The 19,134-nt window shown below is 31.5% G+C and overlaps 2 protein-coding genes across 3 annotated transcripts in view; one reads left to right on the forward strand and one right to left on the reverse strand.

Moving 5' to 3' along the window:
* The first annotated feature begins 7,035 nt into the window (after window positions 1–7,035).
* On the forward strand, window positions 7,036–14,122 carry LOC128181100 (uncharacterized). Its single transcript, XM_052849370.1, has 5 exons — window positions 7,036–7,235; window positions 7,384–7,436; window positions 10,294–10,428; window positions 10,862–11,027; window positions 11,946–14,122. Exons 1-5 carry the CDS (start codon window positions 7,114–7,116, stop codon window positions 12,424–12,426), a joined length of 957 nt encoding a protein of 318 aa, XP_052705330.1. The 5' UTR covers window positions 7,036–7,113; the 3' UTR covers window positions 12,427–14,122.
* A 59-nt stretch (window positions 14,123–14,181) lies between these two features.
* LOC128181222 (uncharacterized) overlaps window positions 14,182–19,134 on the reverse strand; it is a 46,328-nt gene continuing 41,375 nt past the window's right edge. The window contains exons 5-7 of one of the 2 annotated variants that reach the window (XM_052849536.1): window positions 17,371–17,543; window positions 15,750–15,919; window positions 14,182–15,168 (exon numbers count right to left, since the gene is read on the reverse strand). In XM_052849536.1, the coding sequence (XP_052705496.1) occupies window positions 15,119–15,168; window positions 15,750–15,919; window positions 17,371–17,543 (393 nt within the window). In that variant the 3' untranslated portion in view covers window positions 14,182–15,118. The other variant, XM_052849535.1, reaches the window with a different exon arrangement.

Consider the following 19,134-nt stretch of genomic DNA (forward strand, 5'->3'; position numbering starts at 1 on the left):
TAAGTACTCGTGTTCCTTTCAAAAACAACGATTGGCATGTGATACCAGTTATCAAAGTGAAACGTTTGTTTATGTTATACTTAAACGTACAACATTCATGAAATATGATAAATAGCTCTGTTTTGGTGTTTCCCGAAATATCAAGGAACGCATTAATGTTTTCCGAAAAACGAGGAACGCATTAACTTTTTATTTAGTAAGCAAATGTGGCAGGGGATGGTTTCGAAGGAAAGACCAAAATTTTGAAATAAAGGGAGAACCTGGTGTTTGGCTGGTTATTTGAGGGGTATAAATTGCTAGAATATTTATAGCATTCATTTTGTGGATAGAGGAGCTCATGTCAATTTCATTGATATATGACACAAGTTTTAGAGTACTGTTACTCTAGCTTCCTAATTTACAGAGCAGATTAAACTTCTAGATAGTTTGTGTATTACGATATATTTATGATGTTCTAAAAAACATATTTAAACAATATTTTGATGTTTCTATTGATATATTTTGGCATATTTAATTATATTTCATAGAAGAAAAACTGATGATGATTGATGATGATTAACATTACTATTATTTAAGGTGCCAACCTCCTTAAGCAGATATCCATTCACATTCAAGGATTTTCAACCAGTCGCAGCATAACGCAATGATTGAGCTTTCCATATATATGTCAAGAAAACAGAAAAGGGATATTATATTCATATTATAAAAAGCAAAATGTCCTTGATAAGAATAAAACAGCAAAGAGTTCAATATCTATTTAAACAATTATTATTTAAGATATGTGATTTTAAACCTTTTTTTTCATCTTGAAACGTAAAGTTATTTCACGATTTAACGTAAAAAACATAGATGTTTACACTGAGGAATAATAAAGAAATTTAAAAGGTCAACACCAGGATATAATCAGAGTTGAAAGCATCCTTTTGTTATTGTACCTTGTAATCTACTAAAACACAACACATTCTCCTAGTGTTATCGTTGCTGAAGATTCTGTATACAATGCACAAATATATTACAATGAAGTCTGCCCATGCTTTGATTTTGACGTGTTCCAATCGAATAAATATAATTCGACATACAACTATCTAAATTCTTGAATCTTTATATTTAGAATTATGCTTCTTCCAAAAAAAAACTCAAAGGATTTTAAAAGAACTTTATATACAGAAAAAGGAATGTTCATATGCAAATTAAATGTATTGTTTACAGAAAATACGACGTAAACTACATACTAGTATATAATCTAACAAATACATAAATTTAAAAAAATATGGATTTCCAAAATAATAAGTTTAGCCAATCTTCAATGAGTTCTTATTCAAGTTCATCATTCTTCATCTCTATGTAAGACCCTTTCCGTTGGCCCCACCATCCTCTGTCCTTGGTTCTTGCTTTTGTTGATGTCTGTATACATTAGTTCCTCTTGTGTATTTCAATATGTTGTTTTTGGTCGTTCTAGTTTCCTCTTTTCTTCAGTGTAACTTTGCATCAGTAAAAGTCTTGGTATTTTCTTTCGTCCTTATTCAATGCTCTTCAAGTTGGGTAGAATGGCCTAAGGGTGAATTAAATAGTTTGCTGGTGCTTGGCTGAATATTTTTTTGTTTAACCTTTCTTTTTTAAAATCTATTCCAGTATCTCAAGATCCACAAAGTGATAAAGAAATGTCCAGTTGCTTTAATGTTTGTTTTCCTATATTCTAAGATAATTTCATCTGTTTTTATTTTGTTCATATAGTTTCTGATATCGTTGATTTAAAGCGCATTTCCTGAGCCCAATTATTGTTAAAGGACAATGGACCGTATTCACTTTGCACAGATACATCGTGCACCTTAAAGGAGCGATTGTTACGACCAAAAAGATAACGTTCTCAATAATACGCCAGAATTGCTAAAATACAATGAAACTTGCTTATGACGCTATATCTACGTCATCGTCATACACACTTTATATAGTACGAGTAGTGACTGTAGAGAGTTATATATTAACTAAAGTTATTTAAAAACCGTTCACATAGATACAAAATTTGAGCCAGTAAACAAATCATTTACATTCTGATTCACCTCGAAAATCTTATTAAAAATAGCATAAAACATTCCCTGTGATTAAAGGGGCATGGTCACACGATTTTGGTCAAATTCTATTTTTCTGTTTTATTAATACAATGCTTTAGAAATGCATTTCTAACGCTCAAATGAAATTTGAGTGCCAGTCGTAGACGGTTAAGCAAGATAATGGCTCACAATTCTTTGTCATGTAAAAAGGCTCGTGCCCTTTTTTTTGCTGACATTGGTTCAATGTACAACTAAAAAAAATTTTCAAGCTGAATTCATTTTATTCATCTGATTCATTTCAGGTCCAAAACTGGAATTTTCTCTTCAAAAATAAAAATGTAAACAAAAGCTTTGTGTACATAGCAAAAAATTGTAAGCTCTTTAACTCGCTTATAATTCAACAAATGACACCCAAATTTTGATTGGCTATTAAAAATGTCGTACTACAGCATTATAAACGAAATTGGAAGAAAAAAAATTTGACCAAAACGTGACCACTCCCGTTAAAGGTGTGAAGTATTTTATCCTAAACAAATGTTTAGCACTCTTTTATAGTTGATGTTTTTCATAAATCAACCTTGAATTGAAGTACATAGCCTTTTTCGTAGAGTTTGGGCAGTACCTTTTATGAAAACACGCCAAAAAAATAACGACACATGCCCATGTAAAGACGAAGTCAATGACATTATCATTTTATTTACATAATTATAATTCAAAATCATCATACAAGTATCATATTTCAATATAGATAGAAAATCTATTGCAGAATTTTATAAAAATGATTTCTACTCTAACAAAAATGCCTTCCCCTATTATGTTAAATTAAAAAAGAGAAGTAATGAAACCAATTTTTACATGGTCTCTACTAAAAATCTTATTCAATTTTTATCTTATTTTTCTATTGATTTTGATAGATCTTTAGTAACTCTAACTCATATAAATTTTTCATAAAAATCACTAATGTTGAGATGAATTGGTCCGCCGTCGTTCTTAATAACATCGAAATTATTGCATATCCGTTTAATATCGGCATTTTTATTCAAAATATTGGAAAGTTTGAACATTTATATCGGGATTTTACAGAATTTAGCTCAGCTCTAAAATCTAGTTGCATTAGAAGAATGATTTTCTCAGACACAAAATGGATAAATCTTTTAGAGGCAGAATTACAAACAAAAATTAAAAAAACCTATGGGTTATTTAGGCACATCAGCCATAGCGTATACATCCATGCTATATTTGCGATAAATAATGAAACATGAAGGCAAAAAATGTGCTTCATAGATGACTGTTGTTTTCCGCTGAGCTACAGAACTATAGCTTACCGGAAATATTGCTGGGATTTGCGAACCCTAGATATAGTGTATATAGTACATGCAAAGAATAAAATGATATTTATATACACAGCTGTACGGTCAGAAAAACATGCGTTCAACTTGGATTTTGTTTGTTTGGTTTTTTTGAAAACTAATTTTGAATAATTAATCAATATCTGTTGTAAGTTTACTAGAAGAGTTTAATGTAGCAAGTAAATTATGCGAGTTAAAGTGTACTGAGAAGCGATAAAATATACTTGTGACTTTCCCAAATCCATTCAAATGATTTGAATGAATCTATAGCTAAATACAATTAATGATTAATGAAATTGCCGCGACTGTTTATTGTATGATATTTTTTTTCAAATTTTTATTCACTCTCGCTGTGAACAAATGAGAAGCGATAAATTATACATGTGACTTTCCCAAATCCATTCAAATGGTTTGAATGAATCCATAGCTAAATACAATTAATCATTAATGAAACTGCCGCGACTGTCTATTGTATGATATTTTTTTTGAATTTTTATTCACTTTCGCTGTGATCAAATGAGAAGCGATAAAATATACATGTGACTTTCCCGAATCCATTCAAATGGTTTGAATGAATCTATAGCTAAATACAATTAATGATTAATAAAACTGCTGCGACTGTCTATTGTATGATATTTTTTTTTCAATTTTTTATTCGCTTTCGCTGTGAGCAAATGGATCCACTAAAGTCGAAGATAAAATATTGATTGACTCTTCTGTTTCATGATGACAAGCAATACCATTTTTTCAAACAGGTTCTTGTAAACTATTCTGTTTTCTTTACACCTAAATGTATCAACTGACTATGAAGACAAAAGCAAGTTGATGGTTCACAAACTGCAACTGTTTCCCCGTGAAGAAATTAACGGAAAATGCTGTCGAGAGGGACAATAAACATACTACATGTCTACCAAATAATCAGTAAAATCCTGATAAGTATTTCATCCATTAATTATATCCAATCCACACTTTTCAAAAGTTGTTCCCCTTTACGGGGTCAACCCAAATGTCAAAAGGGAAAACCCCCCAAAAATCCCCTTCTTTATACAATCAAATATTTGGGCGTACTGTGATGAAATCGCTTTGGATTGGATTTTAATTATTCATTCAATCTGTGGTGGCAACCCACATATTTAATGAGTCATTCTGGGGCAATCAAAATACAAACATGTAGTACATGTATTACCTAAAACGGAGTTTTAATGTCAACTGATATAGATACAAACATAAAGATACAAACTTCTATACTACAAAGGCTACTGTGATAAATCTATGGGTTTTTCCCCAAAAGATGACGATAAAGAGAGACGACAACATTTGTAAAGTGTGGATTGTGATCACAACTACAATTTCCACAGAATTATTCATGTAGAAAACTCACGACCAGTTGTGCGAGTAAGCGTTAAGTATTAGTACATGTATGGGATAGTGGCTTTGGATTTTCGACAACAATAATTACTAAATATCATACATGTAATATGCCACTTTCAAACGGCGCCACCGTCTAACAGTACTATCAGTACTTTGATTAATGTTACCCGTTGCTAAGTGCGTTGCTAACGCTGAGGGTAATAGAAAGGATTATGAACTGCGTCTAAAGTATTTAACATGAAAGTATAACAAAATTCAAATATTTCATTATTAACCTCACCTGTAAAAATTTCGTGTCACCATTACTCAATTCACGCATGTGTGATCATGCGGTCCAGAGTCCAATAATTTTATTGTCAATTAGGACCGCACAATATAACATTTTACTTATAATCTTCATAAACGATAAATATTGCTAAGATGTTTTTAAAAATTAATATACGGCGTATTTTGTTACCAGGATAGGAAAGAAAACGACACAGAAAAAGATTTACCTTTCTTGTATTTATTTAAATCAAAATACAATCATCTCACTTTTATGTGTAGATCTTTTTACTTATATTATGTAAAGATTAAGATAATGTGAAGTTCGCCCAAATCAATGTTTTAGCAAAATGTGTGGTATTTTTTTTACTTCCTCTTTGTGGAACTTGACAATAGATTCAGTTCAAGATAACAACTATAGCGAATTTATTGCAAAGTCATAACTGCGGTCTAATATGGTAATTCTAATAGTCTGCGTGACAAATCCTTTGTATTTTCGAAAGCAGACCAGTAGACATTGAGGGGGTTTGAACTGAGGTTGAAAACACAGTAACCTTACTCATTATCATACATTGCAAGAGAGACAACTGTGCATGTATTGAAACTATTATGTCATGGGCACCATAGCAGATAAATTAAAATCTGCAGTTTAGGGACAAAATTTTAATATCTAAAAAAAATCAATCCAGTAAGTAAAAACTAAAACCCTTGCGGGATTCGAACTCGGGAGGTACAAATAACAAGCCCGACACTTTGTCCGCACGGCTAGGGAGTAAGTTACATGTTGCCGTCTTCGATCAAATCCTTTCAATAAAACGAAATTTCGTTTCGAACAGAGGTCAGCAACTTTGTGATGATGTTATATTCCACCTTAAAGAAAAATGCTAGCGATGGTTGGAATATCACACGTCAGTCTGTAATAACGTTCTGACAAGCAACATTTTCACCTTTCCGGAAGCTTCAAAAGACATACTTAGGTTATCAATTATCAAAATTTGCAATTTATAAACTCCACTAGTGGAGCAATTCAAAATATAAAGCAATTCACCACTATATTATTTTCCTTTAAAAAATTGTGAAGGAAAATCCACATGCATTGGTTATTTTTTAACAAACAACGGTAGAGGATGGTGTGATTCTGCTGGATTAAAATATTTATCCTTGCTTTATAAATGTCCGTTTCCATTTCAAAAATATATTTTCCGATCCAATTTTACAGAAAAGGACGAAGTCAATCGAGCACTGTCTCTTAGTGAATATACGATTTTCAAATTCGTGCAAAACATTATTTAGATTTTGCCAGAAATTGCTCTTCGTTTTTGGATCTGTAATTTCAAGTCTGGATGCGTAAAATTTGCAAGTGACAGCTGATAAAACGCCTGAAATAGAAGAACCAGTAGGGTTTCTTTTTCCTCTTGTGTTTGTGTTTCTTTGAGTTTGTTTACCCAATAATATGCAGCAATCCAGTATGTCAGCTGTAGCCGCCAAAATAGCAACAGATACCTATTGGAGGGTCGCAGGACAAGAAGAGATTTTTCTGGACTCGGTATAACTAAAGATGACGTCATATAATATAAATGTTTTATTCTTTGTTAGACTATTTATTGCGTATCAAAGTTTCCAAATAATATGTTTGAACAAAACATAGTGTTTTCTATTCTATACCACTCTACAGAAAAAAGAACAAAAATAGTAAATTTTGATGCTTCGTAACTAAAGAGATGTTGATATCAGTGGGATTCGCTAAAAAAAATACTGAACTTTTTTAATATGGTGCATCTGATATTGTAAAGTTTACCAAAATACGCCTTGTGTTAAATAATAATTCTTGTTTTGACAACAACTACATTGAGTGTTAGCATTTTATTAGCTATTTAACTCAAAATTATTCACATTCACAAATTTTGATCCGCCAATGCCTCATGCCTTGTGAAGTTTTCAAACTCTCAACACATTTCATTTTTATTAGTGTGCGGGGGCCCTTAAACACAGAGACTCCTACGTGGTTCCGGTGTAATCCGATCGTTTCATTTTAAACAAAGGAAGTACTGCCTAGTTCAGTCATAACAAAAGTGTAGATGAACCCAACATTATTTCTGGAGGTCGTTATGGAATTGAAAATTGCATCGTGTCTGTGTTTTATATCCTTATTTTGGACCATGCGGTGCGAAGAGCTCAAAATTCTATGTCCATCGAAGGAGTAAGCTATAAACCGAGTTAAAATATTTTACTTGACTCTAGTTATTTTTCTTCTTTTTTGTACATTTTTGTTATACGTGAAATCAAATAACTGATAATTATGCAGTGGTTGCTTTTAACGTATGTATTTCATTATTCTCTTTATTCAGTCACCCAGATAAATGCTGTGCAGGATACAGAAAGATTAATGGAAGTTGCACGGGTCAGTGATAACTTTTATTTTAATTGTTGGCCATCTTTGATAATTTCATATAGTTATTATAATAATACATTTTGTTTTTATAATGATAATGTATTTTTATATTATTATGATTCTTATCGACATTGATTACTATGCTGTGCGTACTGCTCTGTTATAAATTTATTTCCGTTTTCTTAAATTTATCACCAAAAAATCACTTAAAACTGACAAGAGTTCATCTAGCTCTTTTCGATTATACATATAGCACGAACGTGTTTATACCTCACTATTTGAAGTAGGCAAGTTTGATAGATTCATAATGCTACTTGTATTTAATACAATCCGAACGAATACGTATAAGATGCTTTTATATATACTTAATATATATACTTGATACATACAGATACAGAATACTCCACTAAAAATGCGTTTCTCAAAAGAACTTACGAAAAAAACGTAACAATTTTCAGTCTTATGGGAGGATTTACAACTAAGTTCTTTTGTAAAAAGCAGATAAATGTGTAAAGCATCTAAAACCCTCGCGGAAGTCATCAACTAAGGACCCGCTGATATAGATGTACAAAAATGATATGATTTCAGGAGCGAACTGAGGGGGTTTTTCTGGTTTAAATTGTATATAAAATAAATGCCAATTACTGTATTGATGTCTTTTCCAATTTGTTTGTTTATCTTGCGATTAATCGTTTCTAAAAAAAAAAAACCACTTTCAAGAATAAGAAAGTAATTGCCAATGCTCCTCTTTACAAAATAAGCAGTGATAGTTTCAAGATGCACATATAAGGTAGTTTTCCGGTCAATGTGTTACATGTACATATATATGCTAATTTTATTTAGTAAAATTAATTATTATTGATAATGGTACTGTGTATTATGTTCAGTCATTGTTTTTTATGGTGTTTTGTGTTTAGTGCTCATTTAATCACCTATAGTGGACACTTTGTAAATATACATCCTTATTAACATGTATTACTACCATAATCTTTTGTGCATAATTTAAGGCTTATTTTATCATGCAGTGTAGACTTTTAACCAAAATTGTCTGAATGATGTTGTGTATTCTATACTAAACCATGACGTTATTAAGGTCTTCCGTTTCCAACGGAAGACCTTATAGTTTTCGTACGATTTCTTCTTATTATTATTTTTTTCCACAAATTTTGTGCACGCGATTTCTCGACAACTATTCGACCGATTTCGCCCGTTTTTTCACAGAAGATGAGACTTGAGATAAACTTTATACATTTTTGAGATTTTTTCTGTTGTCACTTCCGGTACCGATTTATCGGCCATTTTGCACATTTTTACGACCTTTTTTGTGCAGAGTTGATCTCAGAAACTATCAGAGATATGACTATGAAATTTTCAGGATAGGTAGTCTATAGTTTGAAATTGTGCACTATTGTGTTGTTTTACACCAGTGGCGCTATTTCTTGGAGCTCGCCTAGGAACGAAAATTGGGTACCAATTTTTAATCAAAATTTTCATACGTTTTGATCTGTATCTTTTTATAAGTTGATATTTTGTTAAAATATATATAACAAAAGTGGTAGATAATCATACGTTCTTTCCAACGAAATCAAGAAAAAGGGGCTGGCCCCTTTTTTAAGGGGCCAAGAGACTCGTAAACTCTATTACAATTAACTTAAAAACGATAAAGATATTGTTATCTATTATAGAAGCAAAGTTGTTGATAATACCAATATCTATTAGAAAAGATTATTGCCACGCCCCTTTATTACGTAATAAGGGATTTTTAGGGGCCAAATTACTTAAACTTTGACGCAATATATCTAGAGAAGTAGACATATTTTTTGAGACATCATAGAAGAGAAAATGTTTGCATTTATGATTTAAATCGATTCCACTTATCAAAACACAAATATATGTCCCCATTAGGGATCTACAGGGCTGGCCCCTAAAATATTCAAAAATTTGTATCTCAAAAATTAACAAGAATTGTAGATAGGTGTAAGAACAAAAAATGTTGATATTCTTAAGACCTTTACAAAGAAATTAAGAAAAAGGGGCTTGCCCCTTTAATTAGGGACCAAGACACTCGTAAACTCTATTACAAATAACTTTAAAAACAATAAAGATTTTATAATGAATTATCGAAGCAAAGTTGTTGATCGTAACAATATCTCTCAGAAAAAATCAATGCCACGCCCATTTATTGCGTAATAAAGGTTTTATAGGGGCAAAAGTACTCAAACTTGGAAGCAATATATCTAGAAAATTAGACATATTTTGTTAAGCATTGTAGAAAAGAAAATGTTTGCATTGATGATTCTAATCATTAATCAAAGCACCAATGTCTGTCCCCATTACGGATCTAGAGAGCTGGCCCCTAAAATATTCAATCATTTGTATCTAAATAATGAACAACAATTTTAGGTGGTTTTAAGAACAAAAAATGGTAGTATTTGTGGGACCTTTTGAATGAACTCTAGGGAAAGGGGCTGGCCCCTTATATTAGGGGCCAAGAGACTCTTAAAGTTTCTTACAAATACCTTAAAAACGATCAAGACTTTGTAATGCATTATAGAAGCAAAGTTGTTGATCGTAACAATATTAGTTTGTAAAACTCCTTGCCACACCCACTGATGACGTCATTAGGGATTTTAGGGGACTAAAATCTTAAATCTCTAATGTGCTGTATGTGAAGAAGCAAAACTCTTTGTCAAACATTTTAAAGGATATTGACAATCGTATACATTATCTGAAAGGGAGGGGTTGAGTGGAAATTCTGAAATTTCTTTGATATTTTAATCGCATCGTTTAAAAAATTGAACGGAAGACCTACTCGTTACTCGTAACGAGATCGTATCTAGTTTATAGAATTATTTTTGATTTCCAGCATGCATTGGCTTCTTTGGGCAAAACTGTGAGGAGCCTTGTCCAAGTTCCAACTTCGGTCCAAAGTGCAGCGGTTTGTGTAATTGTACTGAAAATGAAGAATGCAATCCATTTGTTGGATGTTTTCCTAACATAAGTAAGATTCATAGATAGAATAACAAAGCAATATTGGTTCATGAAACAATTATAATCATGTTGTTCTGAAAACGCTAAATATTATAACGATTCATATATCACATATATAAATATATATATATATATATATATATATATATATATATATATATATATATATATATATATATATATATATATATATATATATTCAGATGCATCTACCGGGTAAAAGATGAAAGATCCTAGGGCTACGATCAAATTTAAAATTTATAAAAGGAAACGACACAGATAAAATGTTATCTCTGTGTTTTATCCTTAATATATATACATCTGACTGTATTGTGTATAACGTTTTACTCACATATGTAAAGATGAAGATAAAGTGACAAGTTGTCAAATATAGAATTATAAATGCAAATTGTGAGTCTTTTTCTTAAATTTTTACGTTACAGACGTAAGTGATAGCTACTATCGGAGGGATGACAATTATAGTCATCCTGACCCATTTCTTCCCTCGCGAAGCGATAGTTGCAGTTTGTTATTGCTGCTAGTCATCGTACTGAGTGGATCTCAGATAGTGATCCTGATATTCTGCGTGACAACGCTATGTTTGAAGTGGTAAGTTCCTTTTTCATTAGAGTTATGAAGATAAAGATTTTTTTAAAGCAGCATTTCTCCCTGCTTTTTACACTCAGGCCATAAAGCGACATTTTAGGAGTGTAGAAATAAGATAAATATACAACAGAAAAGAGAGATATGACTTGTAATACCGGGTTTATATAACGTAACGTTGTTTAAATTAAAAGGTAAACGCTAATCTAAGGTCGTAAGGATATTTGCATGTAGAACATGTTTGATGCATTTTTGGGAGTTGATTTTAATCAACTCTCCTATGCAGTTACTCTGGCTGGCAAACCGAAAGTGAAACAGTGTTTGGACCTAAGCACAAACATCACCGCTGACAAGACTAAGTTCTTAAAAATGATAGAAAAAAATTCGATGTAATGCATGCTGAAGCATTGTTTTTCAAGGAAACTTATCTATAAACACTTCGAAAATAGTCAAATTTTATAAACTACGTACAATTATGATATTTTTGTAATCTCTTGTATTCCTACGCCAGAGTTAATATAGTCTCGTTCAACCAGACGCTCGGCTGTCTCCATAAATCTGCGACAAGCAGAGAGGGGGCTCTCTTGCTTGCCGGATATTAACGGAGACAGCCGAGCGTCTAGTTATACGAGACTAGATTTCGATATCAATAGTGCTTGGATCCATACAATTTTTAGTATTGTTTCGATAACTAATACATACTAGTAGTTTAAATCTATCTTAAAATATTAGACAACATGATTCATATGGGGTTTCTCGAAATTCTTGTGTGAAAAGTCTAAAAATTCATATTATAAAAAAGTGCGTAATTCAAATACAAACTATAAACTAATTGCCATGCAAGATAATTTGATTTTAAAATAAATGATAATCGATAAAATCAACTCCCCTCAGTACTTCAGTACTTTGATTATTATTTAATAGCTGTACATTGCCGCCTCAGCGAACCAACACATCACTTAACATAACAGGACAAAGCATTACCATGAATACGAGCAAATCCAACTTAGATATGAGTGAGCTGCATTCTGGGAAAGAAACCACTTCTAGATTTCGTGGAATTTTAAGCGAGACTGAAAACACTAACGGTGCTCATTACCTAACATTACAAGAGAGACAAATGGATGCATTGCAGTATCCATCAAATCATTATGACACTTGTTCCACAGCAGAAAGAATAAAAAAACATTCTGATGATAATTGGAATGTCAAACGCCAGTCTGGTATGTACGCTTTGCCAGGTGACAGCCATCAGGATGCTCAGAAAACTACAATGGTAACCTTGACCACGGCACAATCCTCTGTGAGACCTTACAACCTTGTGGACCACGAGGCAAATACTGACCAGCGGCAAAGTGTTCACCAAAATAACTATTTCACACTTAAACCGATGTATGCGAGTTAAAATTATGTACTCTTATATACCTACAATAAACAATCCGTGATGTATTTTTTAGGGCCAGTTTTAATAGAAATATGATTACCTACTTTTATAGTCTTATCCAGAAGTGTCTTATTCATTAAAAAAAGCCTCGTATAATATTGCTTGCGGCCGTAAAAAATCTTATTTTCTAGTTTTGAGCCTATATACATATGTACCTAAGGTCTAACAGACACATTGCCACCAAACCACTATCGATTGCTTCATTTTTTTAAATACATTGACTCTTTTTTAAAAAAAAAAATAAACAAACTTGTCTGTATCAGTTAAATTGTGAACAACTAAAGTTGAAAATATCTAAATTATACGTAAATTCATAGTAAAGATTTGCTCGAGTATTCTGATTATTGCTTAAGATTCTTTTTTTGGAGAATTTAGTTTACATTTAAAAATTAAATGAAGTTTTTTGTATACTTTGAAAAAAACAGCAAATAAAAATCCGTTGATTTGAAAAAGAAAACAAAAGTAAAATGCGGGTGCAACAATAACAGTGCATCAGTTGATTACATTGTCAATTTTTTTTTTGAAAATCGTAAAATTCACAAAATCAGACAAGAATAATTAGCTTTATTCTTTAACCATTGGGACCAACAATATGTCGATCGTTTATCTCCTTGAATTTTACCTTTCAAATAAACATCATTGAAACATTACAACAGGAAAACGTCAATCTATGTTGTTTCTAGTACAGTGAATAAAACAGTTATAGAAGTTATTTTTCTTTATTTTGCTAAAACAGGAATTTTAAATTTATATACTCTACATTAAAGGTAAGGTCCCATCCTATCTTATCTTATACTTCACAATTTTTGAACATTTGCAATTCACTCATATAAGATAAGGGCTCTTATCATAACATATGCAATCTTATTTTCCATAACCAAGTCACAATATTTCAAGTACATCATTTATATCCTCTTTTTTTCATCAAACAATATTGCCTGCTGAAAAAGTTGCAATAGAATCTAAAAAGGTTTACCCCACCCCTCCCACTCCTTCCCTCCTCACCAACAACGTTTATATGTGAACAGTCAATGAATCTACCTACCATTTAACTATTTGTTACTAATACGGCATAGACTTTGGTAAAGCTAGTAGGCCTACCTACACTAGGCAAAATTGCCAACGCACCACTTACTATTTCTTTCATTGTTTTAGATATGAATGCAACAAAGATTAATTTGTATATTATTTTAACAGTTTATTATGATACAGGAAATGAAACATCATTTGTTGCAAACTTATGGACCAGTTGCTTTGAGTACTGTTTATGAAACATTGGTACCCCCATTATGTGATTCACATATTAATATCAGGTGTGGGCTCCATTTGCTCAGATAAATGCGATGTGTATGTGTTGTCACCTAGTATTTACGCGGCACTTTGGAATTCTTGCTCGGTCCCTAACACTTCCGGTTTGTACAAATTTCCGGTACAACCTTGCAATTGACGTGTGGCGCCTTTAAAACACTATGGCTACCTAAAACGATATTGTCTTTATTTGATAAGCATGTTGCGTCATGTTTTAGCCATCGGTAATCGTTAAATTATTAACAATTTTTTCTAATCTCACTAAAGGAGCATCCTGCAGAGACCATACCAACTGCCCTGTCACGCTCTTCTGTGGTCAAACGCGCCATATCCCGTCGGGTTTTTTGTGAGGTTTTAGTAATGCATGCATCAATAATAAGATCACAAAAAGAATTAAAACATTAAATACATTTTTAAAGATTTTTAGGATGTAAATATTAATTTATTTTAAATGGTGCGTTAGCAATTTTTTCTAGTGTATATACTGCTAGTCTCACAAGTAAAATTTTCACATTTTACACAAAAGAGCTTTACCATTCTGTATATTTAAATATTCACAATATTAGAATTAATTGCTATTCAATGAAATTATTTTATTTTTTTATGATAGAGAACAAAAACAACAAATATATTTGATATTTTCATAATTGTTTATTTATCAAATATGATCAAAATTATTCAGTAAAACAGCAAAAATAATACCAAGGAAATAACTAAAAAAAATTCTGGGTCAGTTCCCAAGGACAGAACCCTAAGGATGTACTCATTGAATACAGATTTCTTGTTTTGAAATCGCCAGGGGGTTGTGTTTTCTTAGTTCTCCCTCCTCCTTCCTTTCCATTAGCATGAGGAATACAGCTTTATTATTAATCGAGTCCACGTGGATTTTACATTGTTTTCTAATTATAGTTTTATGAAGCGTGCGGGTTTAGGGTTTTTGTTTTGTTTTTTATGAATGTCGACAAAAGTGAGATCCTGAAGATCCATGGTGTAGTTTAAGGAGATGACTGTTTGCTTTAACATATAATTATGATATAATTAAGATAAGACATTCAATTAGTAAAAAATCATTTTTCTCATTAAAACCATTGTTAAAGAAGATATAATCTACACGAACTCTCATTAATTTATGTGGAAATGATGTTTTTAATTATTTTATCTTATTTTTCTCTCTTTTACATGCATAACTCACTGCCGTTACAAACCGTTGCTATAACTATCCTCAAAAAAAATATTCACGAGTTATTGACAATGTACAGTATTGTGTAAAACACGTTTTACGTTTCATTATGAAGGCAAATTATGACACAGACAAAAAAAAAACGTTTTTGAATTGGTTATGTAATTATTCGGACATCTTTATAGATACTGTCATGACGTCAGCAATTTCATATTCTGTCAAAATAAAATTAGAAATCAAGTTTCCAACTTTGGCTGGCCAATCATGATATAAATTTGCATATCCTATATAGAACTTTCTTTAAAAATTGTTTTATATTTTTATGACATTTAATGACAGAAACTTCAAAGAAATATCAAAATGATATGTCTAGATATAATTCAATTAATTACCAACGGCTTTTCTTAAAGCAATATGAGCTGTATTATTTAGAATTTTATTTTGCTGCAAAAACCTGCTGTTATGATGAGTCTGCATATAGCTTAAACTTTTATGATGAATAAGACTTGAAAAAAACATTATTTTTTGTCAGAAGAAAGATTTCTCTTCTAAGGAATATATAGCAGATTAATTTTTGTACTGGACGACAATAATTCAATTTTGCTCCAATTAAGGCTTCTCAACGGCTTTTCCCACAAAAATCTGGCAAACAGAAATTTAAAAACCATATTTTTTGTCATTTTAGTAGAAAATTTTCGTAAAAAAATTCAACATGAAAATTACAGCTCATATTGCTTTAATAAAGAAGCTACGTTTGAACATATGATATTAATTGTAGCATTGTTTGTGTACTCACCTTGTTCAAAGTTACAATGGGTTGTATTGGGACAATATATATACTGCTTTGTGCTTGTTTGTTCCTGGGCGCAAGCCTTCCCTGGTTCAGCATATGATGATGCCATCCAAAATCTGTCATTCGGACAACCTCCGTAACTTTTCCATATTTGAAAATTTCTCCATTGTCCACTGTAGATACAAATTAAATACTTCTCATTTATTTTTCTTGACACCAAAATTCCTTATCCTCAACGCAGCTCTTGTAATAGTACCTCTAGTTAATTTGGTTTTTTTATTATTTCACTAAGCCCTTAATTAACAAAGAAAATGTTATTGACAAAGAATATAGTTTTTGTAATACACTCTCTGAAAAAAATGACTTTCAACGTTACTGAATCTACTCAGTTTTTTAATATCTACCCAAAATCGTTTTCATATGTGATTTCAATTTATATTCTTTATGGAACTCCTACCCCATCCCACCTTACATAGGCATTGCCTGCTGCCTAATCCATTTATGTAAATTGATTATATTTGCATAATAAAATATGTTCAAATCAAATCATCCCACCTTAAATATATAGTATTTCCGAGTAATTATCAACAAATTCTTAAACTGATGCTATAATATCATTAATAATATAGCTACAAGAATATAATATGACATATATAAGAATCAACTATTTGTTTCTATCTACACTAGTAGATTGTCCTATTAAGAGGACTGGGTGGTCGTGGCCATTTATAGACTTTATTAATCTCCTGTAGAATGAGAGCTTTTGTATAAAGATTTATGAAAATATTTAATTTTTAAAGTAGAATATTAAAATATTCGAAATTAGAAAATTTGCGGTATAAATTTATACAGTATTTTTTTTTTTGGTCTAAAAACACCATCCATGTTTCTATAATTTTTAATGTCGCTCTGATGTTTAACTTGTTGAACATCCCCATCCTTAATAATAATAGTTGGACTTCATTGTTGATATGAAATATGGATATAAAAAATAAAAGGCCGCCGATTTTTCAATTCGTTTTCGTTGACTTTGGATTAACTTCCATTTTGTAGCATAAATTAACTTCAAATCATTTATTTTTTTATGCCGTAACGTTGCTTTATAATGGGAAATACTAAAAAAATCAGTTTTTTTATATGATCTTAATTTCAAATTTTGCTCTTTGTTTGGGTTTTTTTCTTGGGGTTTTTGGAGACGGGATGGGGTCGTGAGAATTCAGTTTTTTATTCATACCTGTAAATTGATTGTGTTTTGAATTATAAATGTAAGTGCATGCTGTAAATTAGAATACATATTCGATCCAACACAATTTTGTTCATGTTTAAAATCAATTGTTGATGCTACAGGATTAATTGATATTTAAAAGGGGAAATTACTCCTCTGGAAAGAAAATAAACCTTTTTCTCTTACTGCTGCCTGCTAAAGCCAAATATACAAATTTTTCAAACGTAATGTTCCTTTTTCTTTCAAATACCAATAAAAGGTGTAACAAGAAACTGCGTGTGTGTGTATGCTGATGAATTGTCACTTAGTTTGGAACATTTTTATCTTTAAAGACCTAAAAGCTGATCCTGCTCTTTGTCAAGCAGTGATAAGTTTTTAAGATTCAAGGGTATAACTTACGGTGTGACATGTCCTTCAAGGTCGAAGTACCTGTACGTTTGATTGGAGAGGACATCGGACCAGGAACTGGACAATATTTGACTGGGAGAGAACCAGCTCTCTTGGTTGGTACCAGTACCATTAAACACTAAATCCACCACCTTGGTTCCGTTTTTGTATAAGGCAACTTGTACCTAATTTCCAAAATGAATGAAAATGAGTTTTTTAAATACAAAACCTTTGACGAACCTAAGAGGTAAAAAGAACCATTCTTTGTTATTTGTCATAACCCTAACCTTAACCCTGATTCTGGTGAATTTGGTTTATGACTTAACCAAATATGGTGTATTTATTAGATCTGTACCAGGTCCACTGGTACACAAGTTTGCGACAAAAAATTATTTGTAAGAAAACTTTTTTGGTTGCAGCTGATTACTGATAGCGATCTTGCAGCAAACATTGCAGCGATTGCTGCAAGCGTGCAGTAAAAAAGAAGTAACATATATGTAACATATTTGCGTGAGAAGAGAAGTGAATGTAGATGTAAAACAGTTTTTAAAAGCTGTTTAACATTTTAAAAGTGATCAAAAATCTATTTGGCTGCGACCTGAAAGAAATTGGAAAATCAATTATCTAAATAAATACTTTTTTTCATTTGTTGTTATAGCGATAGCGTATTAAAATATTTGAATACTAGTAACTGAAATTTTTAGACTTTGTCTTAAGAAAGTAACCTAACGTAAGTTTAAAGTTTGCAAACATTTTCAACATCAAAGGAGCTAAACATCCATTCCTCATTTACATCTGAGATTTTTTTATGAATGAAATATGTTAAGATGGCCAATTACTTTTCTTGCTTTGAATAGAAGCAGCCGTTCCTCTTATTAGAATGGAAATCCTAATGGAGATTGAAATGACAAACATTAAGTGCAAAGTTTATGAAGGTTGGTAATAAAACAAATGTTGAATTGAATCCAATCATTGATGCGTTAATGGCCATTCATATTCTGTTAGTTTACCCAGTTGTTAATCATTGATGTATATTCAAAACATCGGTGCATATTCGATTTGCTTTAGAAATTATTGTTAAAATTTTTTTCTTTGGTCTCTTTAATTTATAGTTTGTTATATTAATTCATGCATTAAAATTTATTTGTTCTGTCTCTCGGGCGTTGCAAATGATAAAGGTGTCATAAATTGTTAAAAGGGAAAAAATGCATAAATGAAAATATGAACAATTACAATTCCTGTTATTTTCATTATAACACAAGAGCATTTCGTGGCTCAATGAATTATTAATAAAAGAGGAAGGAGCATGACTGAAAATTGATCTTTAGTAATCAAGAGTTATTCAATTATGTGATGATTATTGGCACGACGTGTAGATTTTAAAGTCAACAGTTAAAACATGAGACAAGTTCATCATAACGATACCTGATTAATTAATTGTGTTCGTGATATATGTATATATTCCACGTTATTTCCAAACCTTTCGATCCAAATAGTGAAATGAACACTGCATCACTTTAAAGTATTCTACGCAGTTTGAAATACATAATTTCATTATCTGAATTCAATTCTGAAATGCGTCACGGTACGCTGATTTAGATTGACCTCAGGGGCACCGACTGACAGCTGGACCATGACAACTGGACCAGAGGCTTGTAACGATTACCAGAGTAGATTTTTTTTAAGTTTTGGAAAAAGGAAAAATTGGCATGGGGCTTTATCTTCAACGACTTCAAAACTTGCTTCACAAGCTCAAATGTATGTGATGGAGAATTG

The sequence above is a fragment of the Crassostrea angulata genome, chromosome 4, assembly GCF_025612915.1.
Source record: "Crassostrea angulata isolate pt1a10 chromosome 4, ASM2561291v2, whole genome shotgun sequence".
Lineage (NCBI taxonomy): Eukaryota > Metazoa > Mollusca > Bivalvia > Ostreida > Ostreidae > Magallana > Magallana angulata.

Coding starts and splice junctions, on each gene's coding strand:
- LOC128181100 (XM_052849370.1), top strand. CDS start 7,114: ATGAACCCAACATTATTTCTGGAGGTCGTTATGGAATTGAAAATTGCA. Junction 7,437..10,293: donor GATTAATGGAAGTTGCACGG/GTCAGTGATAAC, acceptor TTTGATTTCCAG/CATGCATTGGCTTCTTTGGG. Junction 11,028..11,945: donor ACAACGCTATGTTTGAAGTG/GTAAGTTCCTTT, acceptor ATTATTTAATAG/CTGTACATTGCCGCCTCAGC.